The 24,637-nt window shown below is 37.6% G+C and overlaps 1 protein-coding gene across 6 annotated transcripts in view; it reads right to left on the bottom strand.

Annotated features, from left to right (window-relative positions):
- BEND7 (BEN domain containing 7) overlaps positions 1-24,637 on the bottom strand; it is an 85,523-nt gene that overhangs the window by 30,548 nt on the left and 30,338 nt on the right. For all 6 annotated transcript variants that reach the window (XR_010023864.1, XM_063100107.1, XM_063100106.1 and 3 more), the window contains exons 3-6: positions 21,706-22,008; positions 18,908-19,030; positions 15,322-15,587; positions 5,893-6,118 (exon numbers count right to left, since the gene is read on the bottom strand). Coding sequence is in view for 5 of the 6 variants with exons in the window: in XM_063100107.1 (XP_062956177.1) it covers positions 5,893-6,118; positions 15,322-15,587; positions 18,908-19,030; positions 21,706-22,008 (918 nt within the window). In the remaining variant the exon portion in view is untranslated. The remainder of the gene's footprint in view (positions 1-5,892; positions 6,119-15,321; positions 15,588-18,907; positions 19,031-21,705; positions 22,009-24,637) is intronic.

Here is a 24,637-nt window from a genome sequence, read left to right on the forward strand (position 1 = left end):
CAGTTGAAGAAGTCCAAGTTTCACAGGTGGGCTGTTTGTTGTATGCTGTTAGTGTACATCGTGGCTGTCAGAATCAGGAACTGAGATGGTGCTACTTCTCCAAGAGGGAAGAAGGTAAACAACCTGCATCAGAATCACCCACGGTTGCCTGTTGATTCTGGGACTATCCCATGAATCAATCTCTGAAGACAGGATCCAGAAATTTGAATTTTGAAATGACATCCTAGGTAATTCTGATCACATTAAAATATGAGAACCACAACGGAAGGGGTTGAAAATAGAGGTCTATACATACAGAACAGCTTGTTGTGAGATTCAACATGAACTATTTGTCACTGGGCCTCCACAAAAAGTGGGAAAACACAAACAACAGCAACACCCACCAGGTGATAATTGAAAGCATAGCCAAGAGACAAGCCATGTTTCTGATGTAATTATATAGTTGTTACATAGGAGGGTACTTCAAAAAGTTCACGGAAAGATTCATATTATCTTTTAATTCTATTTTTCCGTGAAATTTTTTAAGTATCCCCGTATTATATAGTTATATCCTGTTTTAAGCAGATCTAATATGTAAAAATTGAACAGATAAGTGAATAGATAATTACTCATTTTTGAAAAGGATTCTTGAAGTAAAGCAATCAGTTGGTTTCAATAGTCAAACTTTTAAACTAGAATTCAATTTACATACAACTTTGGAAGACAAGCTATAAGCATTGTTTACTTCCAAGCTCTTTTCTTGCAGTTCTGTGTACTGGAAGAGTCTCAGAAGGGAAGGGATCAAACTTGTGTTTTTTTCCCCAGCATGACTGGATTGATTCTATCTTCAAGAGAAGACCTGACCTAGAAGCTAGTAAATAAACTGAGGTGTAGCGAGACTTTAACCAGAAATTCACTTTGAATATGATTTGCAAAATGACAACCCGACTGGTCTTCTTCAATAATTAGTATGGCCACCTTCCACTGGAATTTATAAAGAATCCAAAATGCTAAATTTTAAGATAGAAATTTAGAGGTGGGATATCTTTCTTTTCAAACCCTGTACTCTTTTTAGAAGGAGTGTAGTGTGCTGGAAAATGGCTTTGGAGTCAGAGAGGCCTGGGGTTAAATCCTGATTCCACTGCTTACTAGCTGTTTAACGTTAAGTAAGTTTACTCAATTTCTCAAAGCCTCAGTGTCCTCTACTGAAAATGGAAATAAAACCATGAACATTTTAGGGATATTCAAATCCAACCCGATGTTTCAGCCTTGTTTTCACAGGGAGTTCTGAGAATACAGAGAAGATGCTATCAAGAAATGATAAATTAGATGCAAACTCTACCCCTAACCATATTAATTTAAATCTATGTGAAATCAAATAGAAAACAGCTGTTCACATTTCTTGATTAAATCTTCCCCCCCCCAAAAAACAATGATATATAATAACAATAGAAAATAAAGGTGTTACGAAATGACAAATATGGACCCTACAAGTCTCCAGAGTCGCCGGAATAAAAAGAGAGGTTTTGGGGGTCATTTTGGTAGAGACTGTGAAGGGGTAACATTAAATTACATTAAATGTAGTCAGGCTTTCTAATCTTGTAAGAAGCACAGTTAATTTTTTGGAGTACCACCAACCAAGATGTGTTCCCTCCCAGAGAAGTCCTGATCCCTGTGGCTACCTAGCAGATGAGCAGCACACACTTCTCAGGAGAGGGACAGTTTGCACTGCATGGAGTAAACGAAGAACTGTCGGCCAGTTCTGTCACTTGACGTGCATATGTAGTTCCCTTCAAATGCAAAAGGATTCAAGACTCCAGTAGGGGTCTGTTAGTAACAAAACTATGAAGCTGAACTAAAAATCACAACCGGGGCTCTAATAATTGCTTTATTCCAACTATATTTTCTAAACAGCATTCAGAGATTCAATGGTTATACCACATTTAGGTAACTCAAAGTCAAACTGCGTGGTCTACTGAGTATGTCATAGCAAGAATTAGGTGGTAGACCAAGGGAAGGCTCAGCAGGTGCAGCATGAAGAAAGGAGCTGGAAACTAACCTCCACTCTGTGTTCTGGCTATGAAATCAATTCTGAATCAAATCCAAGACGCTAAGCTTTATCCTCAGCACTAAAGCCTAAGACTCCACTTAATAAGTTCCTTCTTTCCAGACTCAAGCTCAAAGTGCTCAGGTGAGTGTTTCCAATTAAGGATCGTTTCATCAGCAGTACATTGGGTCATACTCATCAAAGAATTTTTAATGAATTACCATTAAGTTAGTCACCATAAAACAGATGCGATTACGTGAAAAATATGATCTCTACAAAGAGGCTTATATTTTATTTTCAAGACACTGTCAAGGGGAATATTAATTATCACTACAAAAAGCTTTGTTAATAATCCCTACAATGAAGTTTTATTTTCCAGTCCATTTCTGTTCCTATTTATAAGCATTTTACAGATTTTTATTCATCTTTTTTTCTTATCGTTGTTTTAACTAATTGAATTACCTTTGTTTAGAACAAAATTGAGCCCCTACCGTTATTTTTACTTCTGAGAATTTATAAAATTAACCAGTCTTCGTATGTTCCTAGGTTACAGGACTTTTAAAATTAATACACTGTTGATGTACTATCCCACAAGGGACAGAGTAAGAAAGACTGGATATTTATAAAATCTTTTCCAAGTGTGTGCTAGACAGTAATAATAAATCTGATAGCCGGGGCACTAATATATAGAAAGTAATCGTTTTATCACTTTCCCTGATTAGTTGGATTCAAAAGACTTGGGCTAGGGAAATAAATTTCTCTTTTTCTTTCTCCCAATAGCAAGAAAAACTGGATATAGTTATTCAATTAATATCTACTTCCAAAAATCACTTTATATGAGTATTGTAATATGTGCATTAATTAACTTTTAGCTTGGGAAAGTGTGGTAAAGGAAAAATATATTAGGGAGTTAAAAGAGTTGTACTGAAATTTATATTCAATTTTGGTTTCCACTGTTTTACTTGCACTGGCATTTTGTTAACTGGGAGAAATTTACAACAATGTTTTGATATCAATCATTCCAAATTAGTTATGAGAAGATATGAAGATGGATGTTTAGCACTAGACTCTATGTCAATAAATTAAAGCTAAAATCAAGATAAAAAATAAAAACTTATACCTATTCACTCACCCAGCTTGTATTTACGGAAACCCTACTCTGTATAAAGCTCTCAGTTAAGTGTGTAGGGAAGGAAAACTTGCCCTCTGAGGGTTCAATATTTGAGTCTATTAAATAAACTGACAGTAGGCAGATTAATGGGAGAAAAGGTATAGAAATTTATTACGCACATGTGGCATCACGTGAAAGAACAGTGAATATGGAAAACTCAGTGAGATCTAGAAGCTTATGTACCCTTTTCATAGGGGAGGCAGTGGGAGGAATGTGAGCAACTTAGGGGAGAGTAAGGGATTTGGGGGAAAGGTGAATGGCGCTCAGAAGAACAGGTGAGAGCCAATGTCAAAGTCTGGGTGTGGTATGCACCTCCAATTTCTTCTCCTGTGAACTGAGCTGATCCTACCCTGGTTCATGAAATTCCCAGGGAAGGGATTCATGACAATTGAGTTCCTTCTGGAGACTGTCTTTAGGAAGATAAGGGGAGTTCACAGAAATTCCCTCCTTGCATTTGCTATTCCCAAGTGCCCTGAGTTTGAAGTCATCATCACACCAATGTGGCACATTTTGGGGTGGCATTTCGTGAATTCCTTCAAGTGCAAGAGGTAATAGTAAAGGATACTTAAGACAAAGCTTGTCCTCAAGGAGCTTATAAAAAATTATTAGAATAAATCTGGTAAAAATGTTGGCTGGCCAGTATGAACAGAATGTTCTTATAAAAAAGACAAATCTGATACCATATTCATACTTTGAATAAAGCTTGTAGAAATGTACATGATAACCTCTGAGGAGTGAGATTATGGAGGCCTTTTAGTTTTGTATACATTTTTCAGATTTGGATTTTTTATAAACATGGATTATTTCTGTAATCAGGAAAAAAAATCAAAATTAAAACATATGTCTGTATAAACACTGCAAGGAAGCAAGTGAATATAAAATATTTGTTGATTTGGGTTGTTGGTAGCTTATGGGTGGATTTCTGTCTGTTTTAAAGTTACTGTGCTGTTATAATAGAATTTTAACGACAGACTTAATTCAATAATAAAAACGAATATGGAAATTTTAAGTTCTTCTTTATATTAAGAACTTTATTATGTATTATGTAATAATTTACTTTATAATGTATTAGGACCAAAGTTCTCATTGCCATTTTTATTTCTAGCTAAAGACTAGGGCTGTGAAGAAAATTAAGGTGTGTCTTCTATTTCTGTCTGTAATACACTTTTTAAAACTCTTCTGTGATGTCCAGTCTAGATCAAACATGGTAGAATAAACCTCTATCAGTCTACTTGTAATGATCTATTTCATTACCATCTATTATTAGGGTGCCCTAATTTCCAAACACTTCCATAATGTTAATATGCTGTCCAGAAAAAAAAACTACAACAAATATTGGCTGTATTTCAGAAAAGCATCAGTAGCTTTGACCTTCATGTTTCGAGAAGGCCCCAGCAAGATTAAATCGAAACAGGACCCTTCTTCACCTCAACAGTCCCAGTTACATCACTGACCATTTTTCAAGTCCTGTAATCTTCTTTTCAGTGTCACTTCAGGCTGAATCATTCTTTTCAAAAATGGCACAGATTGTGATATCTCTGTAGCTTTTCTTATTTTACACAACTCAACTGTCACTTTAAGTAAAAAAATTCTGATGGAGCATATGAAATTTTCTGTTAATGAAGGCCTATGTCCTGGCCATGAAAAAAAGGTGTCTGGTACTTGATAACTCCATTTAAAAGCCATATTATTTTTGTAAAGTTAATTGTGGTTTTCCAAGTATCTTTCAAATACTATTAAATTCATTTACTCATTTTGCAAGCTAACAGGGAGCAAGCAGGGGCAGGGGAGACTCTCTGTCTCACTCCCACTACACAAGCCAAACAATGGGGACCTGAGCCAGAGAAGAACATCCTTATCAGGCAGTCTAGTTTTAAGGCTTGCTTCAAAAGTTCATTTTCATGGTAGTTGTGTTTAGATCTGAGACTTCATTTACATTATTTTGATAATAATATTTAAATACTTCTACTTCTTAAAGTTACATTCATCAGAGTCCCGAATAAGGACATTTTAAAGTTGAGAACTAGTTCTAGGATGAGGCACTGGATAGAGATGAAGATACATCTGTCCATGCACCTGCACAGTTATCATAACACAGTGGAATACAGACACATGCTCAAAGGAGTCAAGGGGGAGAGACCCACGGCAGACCCAACATGTCACAAAACACGAGGGAGCAGAGCAGGCCAGGGATGTGTGGGGATACATGGGGTTTGGCTTCCTAGTGGGATCACTTAGATTTAAAATGTCTTTAGAAGCAATGACCTGGTAAAGCAACTTCTGAACTTCGGAGAAAACAGGTTTACTTTATTTTTTTAAAAAAATCATATCTTTATTCTTATTTACAACTAAAAATTTAAGTTTAAACCATATTTCTATGACATTCTTAGTTAGAAATTACTGAGAAGAAAAATACGTTCATTAAACAAGTCAAATAAGTTTTTTTGGTTCTGCAGCAGATCAAACTGGCTCTTAAATTATTTTTACAAATTAACATCACCTTGAAATACCAAATTCTAGTGGTATTTGAGGTGGTAAGTTACAGAGCTCACACCTAAAAGCCATGCCAATGGGTAAATTGCCAATGGCAAATTAAATTATCCTCTAGTTAGTCTACTGCAATTTCAGCCGCATCTTTATGGAATGAAGGCAAAACTCGACAAAGAACCCATAAAATGAAATGATGCAGACCAACCTTTTATTGCACCCACAATATTTTGGTCTAGTCCTTTCCGGTTGTCATTGAGTCCTCTTTTCCTCTTCCCATTAGGTAAGGAGTTAGCCAAAGTCTTGTCATCAAAAAATGCACACACCAGTTTTCTAAACAGAAGGCTTCCTGAGCGAGTGTAGTTTGACAATATAGAGTCCAGCTGAGATTTAGGCATAAACACATCAAAGCCTTCAGCAAGTTGCACTTCTGGCTACCAAAAGAACATAAATATTTCATTAAAAGCAAGATTTGAAGCATTTGACTTTGGGCATATGTGCAAGAAAAAACATCACTAACTATTCAAATATCCATATCCTGTAAATGATACAGTCTCAGCTCTGTGTGCCAGTATTTGCAATTTATAAAACCAATGATTAGTTATAATTTAAAAAACAAGATGCTCTAATTCCAATATTAAGTCTTGTCAAAAGCAATGGAAAAGAGTACACTGAAAAAGCATTCCTGTTCTTAGAAATAGTCAAGAGATGGTTGGAGAATCACAAAATCATATCATTCTAGAGTTCAAGGGGACTTGTGACACCTGGATGAAACACTCATTTTGTAAACAAAGGAACTGAGGTCCAAAGAGATCATAACAAAAATGACTTACACATAATTCAAACGTGATCAGTACATTACAGTTTACAGATCGCTTTCTCATACATCAAATAATTTAATTTCTTTCATTTAATTTCTATTAATTTTTGTTCTTAAACACAAATACAGGGCTACCCCGCAGTTTCCCTGTTCCTTCTACTATGCCGTTGGTTATTAGCTGTGAAACTATTTTTGTTCCCCAGTGAAAACTTATGTAAACTATTCATAAAATAAAGATGATGAGCAGGTTCCCAGGCAGTTTTAATCTACTACCCACCCCTACTTTTGGGAGAAAAATCTGAACCTATGTCCCACATCACCCTTGGAAATCAAGGCACTAGTCACATTGCTTCCCTGTTAGGGGTTTCCTGACTGGGATACAGGATTAGAAGACCTACATGGTGACTTTTGACTTGGACTGTATCGTATGATAACACAAGCTTGGACACTAATAATGCAGTCTCTAGCAGCATGTCATGGATGTTTACAACTTGTCTTCTTTTTTTTTCTTTTCTTTGACAGCTGGCTGGTACAGGGATCGAATGCTGAACCTTGGGTTATCAAGCTCTAACCAACTAAGCTAACTGGCCAGCCTATAATCTGCCTTCTCATCTTTCATCCCAGCTCACGCCATATTTCCTCTCCAAAGCCTTTCCTACCTCTTTCCTGCCCATGGAGGCAGCCATGCACTCTCTGTTACCGCTGTTCATTTGACACATGTACATGATTGTATTTATTACACTGTACTAGAATTGTTTATTAGATTGCAGCCTTTCCTGAGGCCTGGAACTCAGACTTTGTAGCTCTAGGGTCTGGCACATAGTAGGCACTCAATAAGGTTATGTTGAACAGATAAAAGTTCATTCATCATAATCCAAACTATCAAGTCATTTTCTGTTGGTTATAACACAGTAGCTCTAAAATAATAACTTTAATATGAAAAAACACAATTCCTAAACTTTTATTAGGAAAAAAGTCAGAAGAAAACTCACTTAAGTAAGATGCACTGTCAAAGCTTACTCTTAGGTCTCGTATTTATCACTGCAAACCTGGTGCTACTTTAGGTTTCCTAAATCATATTAGAAATGTGAGGATTCAGAATTTAGTGTTTCTTTTAGAGAACAAGAATTATTATTTTTGTTTGTTCTATTGCTTTTCAAAATGCCCAGCATGCAATGATTAAAATAAAGAGTGCTCAGAGCATGGCTTATATTATTCAGATAATGTAGGAAGGGGTTTGGGCCCTGCCTCTCCAAAATGGAATTTGTGACTGGATTATACAGAAAGTCATCTCATTCCTCTCTTCACTTTGCCATTCAACATTTGGTCTCTGAATGCTTCGTAAATATCACTATAAAAAGAGCGCCTGTCAGACTCTTTCTCTGACTTTTGCATCTTGCTACTTGCTGGTCAAAGGTCTGCAGAGGAAGCTGACAGGAGCCAGAGGCTGTATATCTAATTCCAAGAACAGAGTCTGGCACACACCAGGAACTCAGTGAATATTTGTTGAAATGAGTCAATGTAGAAATATTAGGATTCAGAGAATTTACCATCTATGATGAAGTTTTATTTACAATCACTTTTATTTTGCATATCCTATGGCTGCATTTAGAAATTTTATTCTAAATGAAGTGATATCAGATTTTGGCTAAGTGCTCCTGTATCATTTGAAAGCCATTTAAAAAAATCAGGTTTATCTTATAGAAGCAGCTACTTGGGGGTCTAGGAAGGTACAGAAGCTCTTAGAATGCAAGAGAGGAAAGGGAAGGATATCAACTTATCTCATTCATATAACCCTCAATTTGATTCTGATGCCATTAAACAGGTGCTTAAAAATCAGCCACCTGCCCTTTGAGACTTTCTCTTCAATTCATGCAGTAGGACTTGGACCCTGGTTTGAGACAGTGACCTGAATGAACCACTAGGCAGAACTAGCCACTCCCTTCTTCATGCACTCACAGTATTTTCTATGAACTATGTTTATGGCACTTTTCACATTGCTTTTATTTAGCTGGGAGCTTGTGTTTCTAAGTGGGATGAGCACTCCTTTGTATTCAGAGTGCTAAGTACCCTGTCAGTGTTCGACAGATATTTGTCACAATAAGTAAAACACTATGTAAGAATTCATTTGAAATGACTAGTGTTGATCCAAAGATCTTTTATCCCTGTACAAAGGAAGAGGGATTGCAAATCTGCCCTGCTAGGGCTGAGTACTTCAATGTCTTCTCCAGGAGTAGACTACCTGGAGAACAGTGACCTCACTGGTTCAGTACCTACTTACTGAGCAGCCTCTGTGTGCAGGAATTTAAAGGCTGGCTCTGTAGATGAGACACATACAGAAGTAACTACCATATAAGAGAGGTACCGAGCCAGTGCTGTCTGTGACAGTGTTAGGCAGGATTTGGCTGCTGGGGATATGGGGGTAAGGGGACTCAGGTAGCACAGGAGGGGATAGGACAGCATTTTAACAGGGCATTGAAGGTAGGATTTAAGAGACAGTTGCTGCTTCTGGCATCTGCTGCAACTCCTAAAACTAAATATCTGGAGGTTTCTGTGGAGCTGAGACACTTCCTATGGCATCACAATAGTATTTTGATTTCTGAGGCCCCATACAGTGCAGAAGCTGTCAGTGCTTTCTGCTCCACTTTCTACTGCCAGACAGGTATTGCTTTTCTGAACTGTTCTTTCTGGATCAGGGAATGTGAACTTACCCTCTCGTAAGCACCTAACAAAGGAGTACATGGTGTGATTAGTTGAGGCAGCACCACCAGCAGCAGCAGCAAGGGCGAAGGTGATGAGCTCTGCCCCTTCCTGCACTTCATGCCTGTCTCCTATTCAGAACTCCTGGCTGGGAGTGAATGAGTGCTAGAGCTATGCCTACCACATGCCACAAAGCCAAAGTCCCTTAAAAAAAAGGGGGCAGCTTTGTCTTCTCAAACATGAAGACGTAAATTAACCTCAAATTTCACTATGAAACCGATTTCCTCCATTGTTTTAAGAAATACAATCATAGTGGATTACTGCCATAGAATGATCCACACTTTGCACATATATTTAAAAACAGGTTAGAACTCTTTCTTTAATTTGTATCACTGAATCTCTTCTTTTTGTTTACTGGCTCTGGTTTAAATGAGATTTCTCTGTTTACTAATGATAGCTATGGTAGAAACCAACACTATTACAAATGAATATCATTTTTAAAATTAGACTTCCCTTGACAGATTCACTATTTGATACTAAAGCCAAGACAGATAGCTAATATACTAACTTATAGGATTCCATTGATTACTGAAGTTCTACAATCTTTAAATGACGACATCCAAAGTATGGGGCAGAATTTGCAACACGGATAGTCATTTTAAGAGTTAAGTCTGAATTCCCATTATAAATTTGGATTTTCATGTATGCTTGCCTATTTTAGGTACCTCAGCCACTCAGCACAGCAATGCATCAAATGCTTAATTTTCCTTATCCAGTGGTGTTACATTTTATACTGGGTGAAGCTCTGGAGGCAAAAACTGCATATAGTCATCATGACCCTCAAAAATGTCCCTGGATCCAGGCCTATGGACATTAGCTATTTTGTTTGTTTGCACTGCATCTCTGGTCTCCCTTTGCTTAGAAGTAGTTGGGGTTACCATTCAGTTTGGGTGGGGAATCCTCTAACCAGGTAAATGAAAAGACCTGCCCCCAAGTCCCTTTGAGCATATCATGTGACTCCCCTGTATATGCTAAAGAAAAAAAACGTAAGACAATTTTTAAAGCGATCATACAAATTAATCACAGAGGGAACATTTCTGATATAGGCTATTTTATATAAGGTATTATCAATACCAAATTACAGTAGGACACACAAAAATCTATATGTGGTCATTGGTGAAAAGAGTAAGAAGAAGTGCATGAATATTCCCATTGGGCACTAGCCCCAGATTTTCAAATGCAAACTAATAAATTATACTCAACAGCTTGCAAATTCTGTGTCTTGTACAATGCTCACATTTCTAGGCACAGGCACAGATTGTTTGTCTGAGATCATGTGCTAATGGGGATTAGAGAGGCTAGGCTGGCCGGCTAGTCAAATCTCAGACTGGCTCAGGACCTAAACATGAATGATGAGGCAGGATTCTGCTGAATAAGACTAACTGATTTTAGACTGAAAAACATAAGAGAATTTATAAGAATATTTAAAGGATATGAATTTAGTTTTTCTGTTTTACTGTATACAACAATCCTTCATTCTCATTTCAAATTTATTTAGCAGTAGATTAAATGTACTTTTGGGAAAACGAGCTTTAGTTTATAAAAAGAAATTTCAAAAAACACAAACAGTCTCCCGCCGCAATTGATTTTATTTTGCTCATAAATGTGATCTGTTTCTGTTGGAGAAGAGCTAAGATTGTTCTCTATAACTCAGGTCTGGTCCAGGTAGATTCAGCAAGAATTACTGTTGCCATTTATTAAATGCTATGCCAAGAACATGGCCAGTGAGCTGGGTGGCCACAAGAACACATGAGATTGAAGGGCCTGCTCCAGTTGGTCCAGCTGGTCCAGCTACTCTTGTTAAGCACCTCAGAACAGGTGTGGTCTGGGGACATGGTAGAGCTAGTGTGAGAATCCTAGCGTCAGTGGGGCAGAAGCTCGTGGGATGTACTACATCAGGACTAGTATTATAAGGTGGATACTCTGCATTAAGTAAAAATGCTCAGCCAGTAGTTCTATCAGAGAGTATGCATAAACTATATGCTAGCAAATATTTAATGCTGAATGGGATAAAAATGACAAGAAGTCATTAAAGAGACAATTCTTTATAGATTTTTTCATTTGACAAAATTTGGTTAGAATTAGGAATTTAATTTTAGAAAAGACAATTTGGTCCCTTGAAAGTTTCTTCATGAACTTGCATAATGAGACACTCCAAAGTCTTTCAGAGATGTTTTTAGCTTTTTCCTTTCTCAGGTAATAAATTAATGACACTGAAGACTAGGGCCTGATTTATGCTAAATATATTTGAGCCAAAATGTATAATATATAAGGTTTTAAGCACTGCAATCTAGCTTCTTCCCTTCTAACTCCATTAAAAATGCTCTTCCAAGGAGATGTCTCCCCTGAGAGTCTGTCCATGATCCTCCAGGCAGGGAGGTCCTGCTCTTGCAGGCTCCAGGTGACCTCTGCCTGCCTGTGCTACAGCTTACATCCTATGATACCATAATTATTGCTTGCAAATTTTCCTCCATGTGCTCCTTGAAAGTCAAGGGCTATTTCATTCACTGAACTATGCCCTGGAAAACAGTGAAATAATTAACATTTACTTGCTACTTACTTTATTCCAGGCCCTAGGCTAACACACATTACATGGATTTTTAAATTAATTCTCATCCTGTGAAGTGGCTACTATTATTATCCCCAATTTGTGGATGCAAAAACTAAGGCTCAGAGAGGTTAACTGACTTGTTTAAGATCATCCAGCTAAGACGTGATGAAGTAAGGATTTGAACCCAAGCAGCCCACGCTAGAACTTACACTTATACTGCCTCAATTTCAATGTGTCAATGAATAAAAGAAAAATCGCTTGCTTGATTTACTTTACCAGTTCCCAGTGGATCGTTTTATCTATTAGTCTAAGAAGGTGTTAAGAAAACAGATTCTGAATTCAGAAGCTATTTCTGGTGAATTCAGAAGTTATTTCTGTTAAAAGCACCAATGCATTTAAAATTATTTATTTTAAGAAGAATGATACAAAATAAACATTAACAAAATTATCTTAAGCTGATGAATACCCATAGATTTACCTTCTGATAACTTTTAAATTTGTGTGACCTAGGACTACTGAAGAATATTAATAGTAACTATTACAAATAGAAAATTTTTTCGATTATCAAAAATTATTATAAAAGCATTTTTAAAAAACTGGTCTGAGTTTCACCAAAGCCAAAGAACAAGCCAAACAAAAAGCAACAACAACAAAACAAGCTCAGGCCATGTATATTTGTTCTGAAAAACACAAATCAATATATCCAGAATCAAAGAAACAGTAACTATAAGAAATGAACATCTGTCTTGTCTCAGTCCCAGTAAATTATTGGATTGTGAACTCATGAAGAAAGAATTAAACATGATACTTAAATCTGCAGTTTGGTTTTAGGTTTCTACTTATGCTTCTGTGTAATTTAGGTTTGATTTTACTTAATGTGCTAATTTATTTTTATTTATTTATTTTCATTAAACAACTATTTATTGAATGTCCACTCAACACAAAAACCATACTGGAAGACTGCCTCTGCTCTTGCCCTCCCTATCTCAGTTAAAGTCGTCAGGGCCAGCTAGGAACCAACTTTGTTTTTAAGCTAGTAATTTGGGTCTTACTTTCCACATGGTCACCCAGTCCCTCTTGAATGGCTCTCATTTTTCTTCTCTCCAGGCTCACTGCTCTTGTCCAGACCCTCAGAACTCTTGCCTGGTGGACTGCAATTATCTCCCTACCACTCTCTCCATCTCTAGCATCTCCCCTCTCCATCTCTCTATCAGTCACAATGGCAACATTGTCGCAGTTACCACTCTTAAACCCAGGCAGAGTTCTTCCTCGACTTGAAACCTGCAATGGTCCCCAGTGCCCACAAGATCAAAGCTGATATGTTAGGGCTGTCCCTCTCTGGCCCCGTCTTATGTTCACCAGTGCCGTCCAGAGAGCTGATCCAGCAACACTGGGCCACTTGCCCAGTCCTACGACTTTGAACCTGATCCTCCCACCACTGGAGACTTCTCAGAGCCTATCTTCAATACACAATTCCCAGCCGCTTATATTTGCTCCAACCCATTTTATAAAGTAATACCTGTAAGATTATTACCTATTTTCTGTTTTCTCCTCTGTACTTCCACCACATTTAAAAAGGCTCATGGCTAAGGCATAATAAAAGACTGGCAGGGCACCTAAATTTGGATGTCTTAGCACTGATGGCTCTTTTACCTACAGGAGTCAATGTCCCAGCCCTCAACCCCTGAGGACCACATAGGCAGCCTCACTAATACCACTGGCCACAGACAGCATTTCCTCAGCCACCATGGGGCTTCACTGCCATGTTGTCTAGGTGCAGTTACACTTTCTGCTCAAGAGACGAATCAAATGGGTATTAGCTGGAGAGTGTAAATATCCACACACCTTTTCTTGCTTTTCTTTAGAAGCACGTTATTCTTCAGTCAAAGACAGGCAGCATCTAACAAAGTTTTCATAGACAATTCTGAACGTGCTTTAGCAAATTTAATAGGTCTTGTTAGCAAAAACAATCATGAATAAAATGTAAATTATTATCAATAAAATTATAATACTGATATTGGTAAAAGTAATAAAACAATCAGATCTTCCTCAATTTATCTCTGAAGTACACTTGGAGCTTAAAATTAAAAAAAGGAGAAAGTTCAGTTATTAGCATTAGATCAACCCCTTGGGAGATGATCTGTGCAACTCAAATTATTGCTCCTGCTATATCAATGCCTATCAGAAAAGAATGCTTAGACAATGTAAGGAAAAGATAAAAGTATGATTAAAAACAGCTTAGGATTGAATGTACTTTATGCTGTGGAATAATTTACCCATTTCCAAATATGTGACCTATCTGGGGTTTGAAACAGGGGCTTAATTGCAATAATGACATGATATAATCAAATGAATGGACTGGTCCTGGGTAGAACACTATCATCATTATTGATTTTTTAAAATTGAGTTTCAATCTAGAAGACCTTCTTAAAGACTGTAGCATGTGTCCATAGATTTAAAAAAACACCCCTTTAACACCAAGGATTGGAAAAAGTTCAAATGATTTTCTAGGCTAAAAAAGTTTCAAGATAATTATTTTTGTCACCTTCCTTTATAAGAGACCCAATGTAGATATATGCTAGCAAACTGTCTTGCTACAATTTGAAGGAGAACCTTGCTTTTTAAAACAGCGATTTCTCTGTTATTTAAAGTTTAAAAGGTAGAGCCAAACTCCAATCCTATATAGGCCTGTGGGAGTTCTCAGCAGGATTCTCATCCTATGCAATCTGATAATAATAGATCACTCATTCTTGTTTATTTTAAGAACTCTCCCAACAAGTTGGGGTTCACAATATGAATGTACTTAGATAAAGATATTGCTAATACAGTAGGCAATTGCAGATATAGCACATTATTAAAGAAATTTATTTATGGTCCTATGAATATAAAATAGCAAGTCAGATGGATATCTCAGATGTAATCCAGCATCCTGGACTACAACAACATTCTAGCTATGATATTAAAATAGAAAAACCTTTGCAGAGCATTAACCTATCATTACACAGAGTAAACAGCATGGCACTGCCACCTAATTAGCAGTGTAGCTTGCATCTATAAAATAGAATTAGCACTACTGCTCCTTTTTTATTATTAGTTTATGTTTCTAGAAAGGTGTGACCTTATCTGTATGGTTCTGTTCATTTATGCCCATCCACAAAAGATTTAATTATATTCTTTTGGTTCTTTACACTGAGGAAATTGAAAACTGCCACTTTGAAATTAAAAATGTTAAAGAAAGAAGTGAGCAGATTATTTACAATATCACCTTTCTTCTTTCAGAGGTAAAGATGGAAATGTGTTTAAATAAATAAGGCATATAATTTTCAGAAAAGAAAATTGTAGGCCAAGAAATCATTACTAGTCTTCCCTTCCTCTTTCCCATCTGTATCCTGCAAGTTTTTCTAGATGTCTTGGGCAGAACTAGTGAAGGGAAAAATGTATTAATACTATAAAATTCCAGAAAGTTGTATCGCATTAGAGTTAGCAGCTAGAAAATATCAACTTACATCAGAGGAAGGTGACTGGAGAACGATGCCAAATCCCAGGACGTGGCTTTCCTCTGGGAAGCTGTGCTGGGCTGCCTGGACACCAGACTGCCCGGAGGCCACGGCGGTCTTCTTCTCAGCTTCTACCATGCTAGGCTTCTGCTTCACAGTAAGAGGTTCAACAGTCTTTGGGGGTACTTTTTTCTTTTTATTTCTCTTGCGTGACACAGCAGTTCGCTGGGAGCATATAAGGGAGATTGGGGGTTGTTGTCTGTTCTGAGTTCCAACTGTGAACAGTAAACAAACATACGGTACAGGAACGTTGTCTGACTTAGGACAGCTTATTCGTGGACTGTCTATGTGATCTATAAACCGACACTGAACTGAGGCCCACTTGAGGACGAAGCACACTATGGTAAATCTCACATTGGGTCTACCAAGTGCAGGCTCTGGAGCATGTTAAAGTCCTAAAGGCAGAAAAACACCCAGGAGAAAATGTTGCTCTACATGCTGGTGAATCATTACAGTGCACTGTGGCTGCTGGGTCCAATGGAGGAAGGGATTATGTGCTATGAGAAAACATTTGAAAGTGACTTTATAAATCATCTGACATTTTTAAATCAATGAGAACTCCAGAACTTAAATTCAGGTACAGATGTCCATGCTTTCCGGTAAGCCCATTTCAGGAATATTCAAACTGTCATTTGGGGTTAAACTGATCAGTTGCTAATAATCTACAGGTGCCAAAATAGACAAAGATGAAACAATGACGATCACTTGGGCAAGACTGATAAAAATAAAGAGCTTGGAATGATTCTATAATAGGGACCAGTAAGCCTGTGGGAAAAGCCTGTTAGTCACTTAATCAGGCCCAGTAACTCCTTCCTCACCAAACACACATTCTCCACACATGAACTATCCCCAGAGCACCATGTTACATGGTTTCAGACCAGGCTGCTTCTCCAGACCTCAGTGTTACATAGCTGAAAAATAGGAATAATATAGTTCTGTATAAGTCAAGCAAATTAGTAAAATATAGAAACAGTTTCAGTTCCAAAGATGAAAAGCACAGTACAAGAACTAAGTACTCATACTGAATACATACTCTAAAAAATCCAGGATGGTAAATACAGTTTTCACAGGTGCACTCTGAGAAGTAGTGTTTGTTAACCTTTTAAAAATACTCTGATGGAAGGTGTAATAGGAAAACATGGCATTATTATTTAAATATTCAGGTATTAATACGGCTTTCCAAATATGAGCACAGGATATATTTGCCTTTTTTACAGAAATAAACCAGTAAATAAGCCAAGTGAAAACTAAAGGTCTTTAAATGCACATAAACATGGATCACTTTCTCTCACTTAGTTTCTATCAGTCTGAAAATAAAGAATATTTACACTTTGAGCCTGATATTTTCATCTCCAGACTGGGAAGCAATTTAAAAGTATCAGAAACAAACTTCTTGCACTCCTCAAGAGCACAGAAAAGTTTCTATGTGTGGTAGTTAATCTAGCTCACTGGTTCTTAACTTTGGCCACATATTAGAATCACTCTGGAGTTTAAAAAACTGAGTTGCCTCAGCCCCACCCTAGACTAAGTGAACACATTTCTGGGGTGGGGACTGGGCATCCGTATTATTTTAAAGCTTCACCAGTGATTCTGATGTGCAGCCAGAGTTGAGAACTTCTCCCTGTTCTAGCTGCATTTCCCCCCCAAGCTGGGTCTACATCCCCAGAGTCACAGGGATCATGAAGCAAAATGATCACCATGGTCTGGGCTGCAGCCTCTCTAAGCCTCATGATTCCTAATTAAAAGTGAAAACTTTGGTTGAAAGAACACAGGGACTTGATCAGAGTTTTTCTTCTCCTCATAGCCCAAGTCTTCGGCACCCAGATCTTACCACTTGATCTTCTTCCTTTATTCTCTTTAAGATAAAGGTGAAACTTTCTAAATGTAATTTAAACCTAAGTCTTACAAGCAATAAACCTTAAATAAATCTACTCATATGACACAAATTTTTAAGTTTAAGAAAATTAAAGGAGAGTAACTGATTCAGTTTATCCTTTATGCTACCCTACAGCTTTGGAATCATTTACCTCCCTAATCTGCAAAGGTTCAGAAAAGAAAACATGGTGACCAAGTGGTATTTATTTAATAGATTCTAAGAAGGATTTAAATGGCTGCAATTTGTAGTTTGCCATTTCAGTAGTAAGAAGCTTAGGTAACAAAATAAATCCACTACCATTTCATATGCATATTTTCTTAAGTGCTAACAAATTCTTCCTCTGAGAAAAGGATCCATACATAATAAAGTAACCTTCTTTCTGAGCTCCTCATTTAGGAGATGTTAACCTTTGCCAGGTTAATAAAAACACAGATGATCATGATGGAACAAGGTGAGTCAAATGTTTACTGACCCAGCCAAAATGCTTATTTTTTCCTTGGGATAAAACCAGATTTTTTCAACTTGAAAAGATGTTGCTTTTGAGGTAGCCTTTAGCTCACCTTACTTTAATGTGATCTTGGGTGACTGATATGTCTAAGTATTAAGCTTTTTGTATCAAAACCACATCACTGAATATTAAAATTTTACAACAATTCACTAAATGACACCAAGAAGAGTTTCTAAATGATGACCTTCCTGAATACCATTCAAATAAAGGGTAAGAAGCTGGTCAAGATAGGCTGTGCTGTCTGATTTCTGCTTTACACTAAGATTAAGTAGCAGTTTCCCTTGACAAGAGGGAAGGTTTAATAAAACGATTTATTATTTCTTATACCTGTAACCAAAAAAATCTGTTTTTTCCCCCCAATTATGGAGATTAGGAAAGACAGCCACTATACTGAAGACCTAGACTTCCAGACTTCTATGAAATGCTCCACGGTCTTTAAAGCGACACTAATGAAATAGCTTATGCTTGTATCATGCCTCACACAGTTCATCTACCTTACTATCTCATTCTATTTTGAAAACTATCCTGTGAGTTAGATATTAATCCTCCGTTTACAAATTTGAGAAGTCGGGGGCAGAGTGAAGTCACACAGCCATAAGAGGAGAAACTGGGCTGCCAAACCCAAACTGCAAGGCACTGCTCTTCTGTTCTTCAACTTGCCCAGTGGTGGTGAAAACAGACAGAGGAGTCACATAACTGAAGACAGAATGTGAGGTGTCTCTGAGCTTCTCTATTCTGAATGGGAGAGAGAAAAGCTACAGGCAGGCCTGAGGCTCAACCTTCCTGTTGCTCACATCCTTAGACATCTTCAGCAGTGAAGCCTGTGCTTCCTAAAGGGCTCCTCCACATACAACTGTCCTGAAATGTAATTAACTGACATTTGTGAAGCACTAGGAGATTATGAGATGAAGCAGACTGAGTACATGCAAATAAGTATATGAGTGGTATTAGTAGCAATAAAAAAAATTGTTTGATTTGCTAAAGAAAAAAATGGGTTGTAGAAGAAGCTCAGCAAATGGCTACGTGAAGAGGCACAGCAAGGGAGGCAGGTGGGGAGAACTCTATAACAAAAGCACAATGAACATCTCGACTGCTGATGTCAGATATACACTGAAAATCAAAGGACTCATTCCAAGGCCTGCTCCTTGTACCTGCTTGAATTTGCATTAATTTCCTCATGGTCTTGAGTTCTTGGAGAATGGCCTGCAACGTCGACTGGCAGTTACAAGTACAGCAGTTTGATCCAACTGAAGAATTCGCCACTGGAAGTTCTCCTAAGCACGAAAGAAAAGAATGACAGACTCCAAACAATAACAACAAAATTATAAAGAAGGAAAAAAAAGAAGGCATCTTAATAGGATTTTGAAGCATGTGCAATTATTATGAAACTGTGTTAAGGAAAATGTACCCAATCATCTTTACAGCTTAAATTTTGGGGTCTGACTTTATCTAACTATCCAGGCTTTTCTATTGTAAGGTGCATGCTATGTCCAGGTGCCAGAGCCTGCATGAACATGTGCACACAGTGTGCAGTCACAGCAGCTCCCTAGGGTCAGACCACCTCATCTCATCTCAGATAATACCACCATAAAAACTCACTATCAACACACTCACGCTAGTGTGCACAAACACTAGTTCTGAGAACAGCCTTACAAAAAAGCTAGTAGCTGTGTATGAGTTCATATTAAGAATTAAATGAGTCCAACTATTAAAAATTAGTTTTGGATTTTTTTTTTTTTTGGCAGCTGGCTGGTACTAGGATCCGAACCCATGACCTTGGTGTTATAAGGCTGAACTTATAAATTAGTTTTCATGTTAAGGGTGTTATTTCATAAATGAAGAACTTTGAACACATGAAAATTTCTAGAATACTGTCGGTGTGTGCTGTGTTTGGGGTGGGGAAAATCAGGCGAACAAGGATGAGAGGATATATTTTAACTAGATGTGTGAGAGGGTGTTGGTGAGTTGGCTTTTCTCCAACTTAATAAAGGAATTCTTCCTATATCTTTTATCCATTCTCATTTCTTACATTTTCCTCACCATAGTCTCTTCATAGTTTAAATTTAATATCTTTTCCTTAAGAGAACTATCCCATTCTGGTTCCCTTATATGTAAACGAGTATCTTCCTATTGTCCTAAGAATAAGATGGAACATTTGGAAAATCACTGTTACATCACACTTCCTCCAGCATCAGTGTTCACCCTACTACCTAAAATGGGGCAGTTGAAGAGGCTGCCACTGCTTAGGTTTTCTCATAGGAGGGCAAGGTAAGTTCTAAGGTTTTGTTCCAATTATATGCTTTATATTATATTAAATGTAATTTAAATCCTATAATATGCATTATTTGTGGATACTATAGAGAAAAACCCACCACAGCAAAACTGTGAAATAATTAAAGACAACTTAATGGGAGGAGCACAACTACTTACATTCAAAACTTCAGCAGACTGAGATGTTACAACTTTAAAATTGCAAATAATTCCAATGGAATACCAAAGTAGTCACAGTTCTATATAACACATTTCTATTAAAAGTATGCAAATAATAAACACAAAAAGATGTATTTTCAAACTGATGTGGGAGAATTTATATTTATAACTTTTATTAACATTAATAACATTTTCCAAAGTAAATCCACCATCCTTGTTGTATACTAGAAAACACAACACTGTTTACCCAAAACTTATCAATGTGGAGTTTACTAACTTCATACATACCTAGAAGTATTTTATTCTCTTATTGTCTCTTCCATGGCTGAAGAGTTAGGAGGGCCTTATAGAATATTCCTAGTCACTATTCTAAGTACTATTTTTATCATTTTTAGAGGACAAAACCAACACTTTTTTAGCTTGTTATAAATCATTTTCTAATTTTAAAGAGAACTGACTTCCTATTTTTATGGAGGAGTCTTTAAAGAGCCATTTCCCTCTAACCTGGAATCATGCCAGCATGCGAACTTGATATTGGCTTATGTAATATTGAGAGGAAGGGAAGACACCGGTACATCCCCGGGGTCCCCCTGCTGTCTCATCAGTGGTTCAGGAAGGCTTTTCATGCCTCTGAACTGTTTACTGCAAATTGCATTTTAAAAAAATATCAAAACAGTATCTTTTTCTTGAAGAATACCATGAAATGAAAATGAATCGAAAAAAAACCCTTAGCTAAAATTTTTAAAGAAACTGAAAATGCCTTTAAATTTCTTTCTTATTCTTTTTATGAAAACTATAGATCTATGCACTATACATAATTTATAGAACAAATAACATCCAGTATCACTGGATAGAAGACTGTGACTTTTAAAAAAAGCATCAATTTTCTTCCTTAAGCTTCAAAAAATTGTCATTTGGTTTTTTTCATAACAATTAGGGAGTTTAAATTAAGGAAATTTTACTTCAAAGGAATAGTTTTCAATGCTAACGAAGCAATTTATAAAATTTGGATCATTTGGTTTAGTACTGGAACAGAGGCTGAGCCAGGGTGTTGCGCAGGAGGTTGGGTTAACAGCCCTCACTTTAATTAGGACTCTTCTGATAATGAAGAAAAGTGAAGAAGTAAGCAAGAGGATATATTCGTGACATACCATATGACCAGGAAGCTTCTTTTAGTGACAAAGGGGAGCTCTTTCTACTCTAATGTTCTTTTGAAATAATATCTGAATGTCAGCAAATGACAGCTCTAACTTCTTAAAAGGCTGGAATCTCTACTAGAAAATCTTCACTTATAATATAGAACCCGCTATCTTTCCCGATTCTCAATTCTGTTTTTTTTTAATATTCTTCTACATTTTTCCTTTATATCTTCCCTGCCTTTTAAAATAACTCAGCAAAGGCAGGTAATTAAGGAAAGGTTTCATAAATTGAACTCAAAGAACATGCTGAATATTTAGAAATAAAACATGTTAGTGCAACCCCCCCATGAATGCATTCTGAATGTCTGATACAACCGTACCATTGGAGCTCGCAGCGGTGTGGGGCTGACTCTGGAAAGTTCTAGAACGAGTGCCATACTGCCCTGAGAACTGCCCACTTTGGGGTGGTAGCTCATTCCATGCACCACGCGAAGAAGGGTGGACACTCTGTGGGCCTTCAGCAGAGGAGTTCAAACGCTGAGGCCAGACCAAATCCAGATCATGGGGCTCTTCCTTTAATTTTTCTCCGTCTTTGCCAACACGCTGATATATCCTCCCAGTGCTGTCATTCAGTAATCTTCTCATTCCTGTAATTTGTTTTTTAATTTCCATGCTTTCATCTCCTAATGGAAACAGGGCCAAAGTTAGCACTGTAAATTAGCAAAAGAAAAAAAGTCCATATCACCACGCCCTCATCCCTGCCCTCCCCCCAAAACAAAACCAATCCTTTGGAAATGGAAAAGATTACTGATTCTATAAACTTAAGTAATCCATAAAAACTAAAGGCAGGAAAGCTGGCTATGGTCTGAAGAAACCAATCATATTTCTGGTGCATCTCATTTTGATCTCTTCCTGGCCAAGTTCTCTTATGATAAAAAAGGTTTCATGAGTGTCACCATGAATAAACATTCAGTTCTCTCTTTGGAAGCACTTTCTGAGGGAGGGTATCATAAGAAAATAGGCTGAGACAGAAGACCAAGGATGGACTAGAAGGCCAGACCCTCTGCTCTGACCTGCCCCAACTGTCTGCTTGTGATGGAGACAGAGGCCACTCTGCCAGGCTCTGCTGGGCTCGTCTGCTGGCCTCAGCAGGAAGATGCACAGTTCTGGTTGGGATGTAGAGTTTTTGAGAGTGGGCTGTATGGTATCCCAGCAGCACCAGTAACAGAGGGGGGTGGAGACATCCCTTCCAGCAAGGATAATGCAGGAGACAGAGATGCACCCAGTGTCAGCATGGCAAGTGAGGCCTTTATCCCCTGACTCACGTCACAGCAGCCTGGTGACCTGAAAGGGGTCCCTGCCCACTCCAGGTAGCTGGCTGTGTGAGCATCAGAAGGCAGAAGTGCAGTCCCGTTCCACTTCATCCTCCGCCCAGACCAAATCCACCACCCTGGACCTGCCCAGACCAAGTCCACTGCCACTTCCCCTGCAGTGCCAACACTGCCAACTGCAGCAAAAGGAAACAGACTGTTTCTAAACCCCACCTCACCTGCACCAACTTCTTTTTTAAAGATTCTCTTCCCTTCAGGGATTTTTTTTTTTTTTTAAACTAAGGTATCTCTATACTGCACTGGGGGTACTTAATAAATATTACTTAAAGATGACTATAAAATTGTACAGATATAAAATATTTTCTATCAATAATAATATCAGAGGATGTCTGATATCTATTAGAAGCTACTTCAAACATACTCTCTTCTTAAACTGTGCATCAGCCAGTATCTTAGCAAAGATTAAGAGAAATGGATTTTTTTCCTCTAACCCTGGTGTTAAAAGTCTATTCCAGAATATGTATATATACTCATGCAGTCATCCTACTAAATGCTTAAAATTTATACCATGAGAAAAAGAAAAGGCCAACATAAAGTATCTATTAGGAAAAACATAGCTCCTGCAAATAAATATAGCACACTTAATATATAATGATGTTTTAATGCACTTAGTAGCATATAAACCAAATTTCTTTGTAGAACTGGTAATTGCACAATAACGTAGGTATTTTGTGCTGTCTAGTTAAATATTTAGCTTATTAATACATGTATTGCATTACTGAATACTCATATAAAAATTTTTATACACTATTTTGAAATGAGTATCTTCAATTTTTAAAAGTGGTAATAAAAATATTAATTATGCCATTAATATCAAACATTGGTGATCACAGAAATAACACAGATTTCCAAATTTGCAATATTGCTATGTGTTGGCATATACTTGAGAGGAGAAATATATTAATTTGTAATAAAACTACTCTACTTCAAACACGTGTGAAAATTACCACGTAGAAACAATAAATCATATTCCACATTTTATGAGAATGAATGACCAAGCACGATTTAAATAATGCAGAATCAGCAAAATTTACAACTTCCTTAAGATGTCTATGGAACAGGGTGTGTACGGAAAAACTCCCAGAGAAATTCTGAAAGATAAATCTACAGGCAAATGTGCTGTTAATTTCAGCATCCAAACATGTACTTTCCCGGCTAGCACACAGCACAATTTGGGCACAAAGAAGAATCTTTCCTGCACAGTTTCTACCCTCAACCCTCTTGATCAGACTGATCATGTGTGCATCTAAGACACACAGATTGGTCTTCGCTGGCACAGGCTGGTGGCCACCTCCTCCCTCCCTTGGGGCTCCGTGGAAAGAGCTGCCACCAGCCAGTAGCTCACATCTGCCCTCGTGCAGTGCCAACTTGCTTCTCTCACTAACCCTGACACATCACGGGAAAAAAGCATGGGTCTCTTGTCAAATGTTCCATCTCTGCTCCACAGATGAATTCTATGATAAAGTGCTCTCATTAGGAGAAAGCAAAAAGTCACAAGGATTCTGGAACCTTCTATGGGCAAATCTGCTTTGTCATGACCTTAGTTTCAGAGTTCCAGAACTTATACCTATAAAAAAAGCACAAGAGAGAAAATACAGCTTGAGTAGCTTTACATTTTCATGCTGATGACCAGAACCCTAAGCTGCAGGTGGAGACAAGGAAAGAAGGTGACAGGCATAAAGTGAGATGCTGGGCTGCATCCAAAATGTTCAGAAACATGTCTTCCAAAGGCAATACAAAACAAAACAAACTGGGACCTGGGGGCACCAAGGAGGAAGAAACAGTGCTGTGAAGGAAGATAGCAGAAGGCCAGAAGCAAGCCTGATTGACTTCATGTGGAAGAGAGCATGTGGACTATCTGACTATGGGGCATGCTAAAGGACAGAAAGCAGAAATCTGCAATAATTGCAGAAGTCTCTTG

The sequence above is a fragment of the Cynocephalus volans genome, chromosome 6 (assembly GCF_027409185.1).
Source record: "Cynocephalus volans isolate mCynVol1 chromosome 6, mCynVol1.pri, whole genome shotgun sequence".
NCBI lineage: Eukaryota > Metazoa > Chordata > Mammalia > Dermoptera > Cynocephalidae > Cynocephalus > Cynocephalus volans.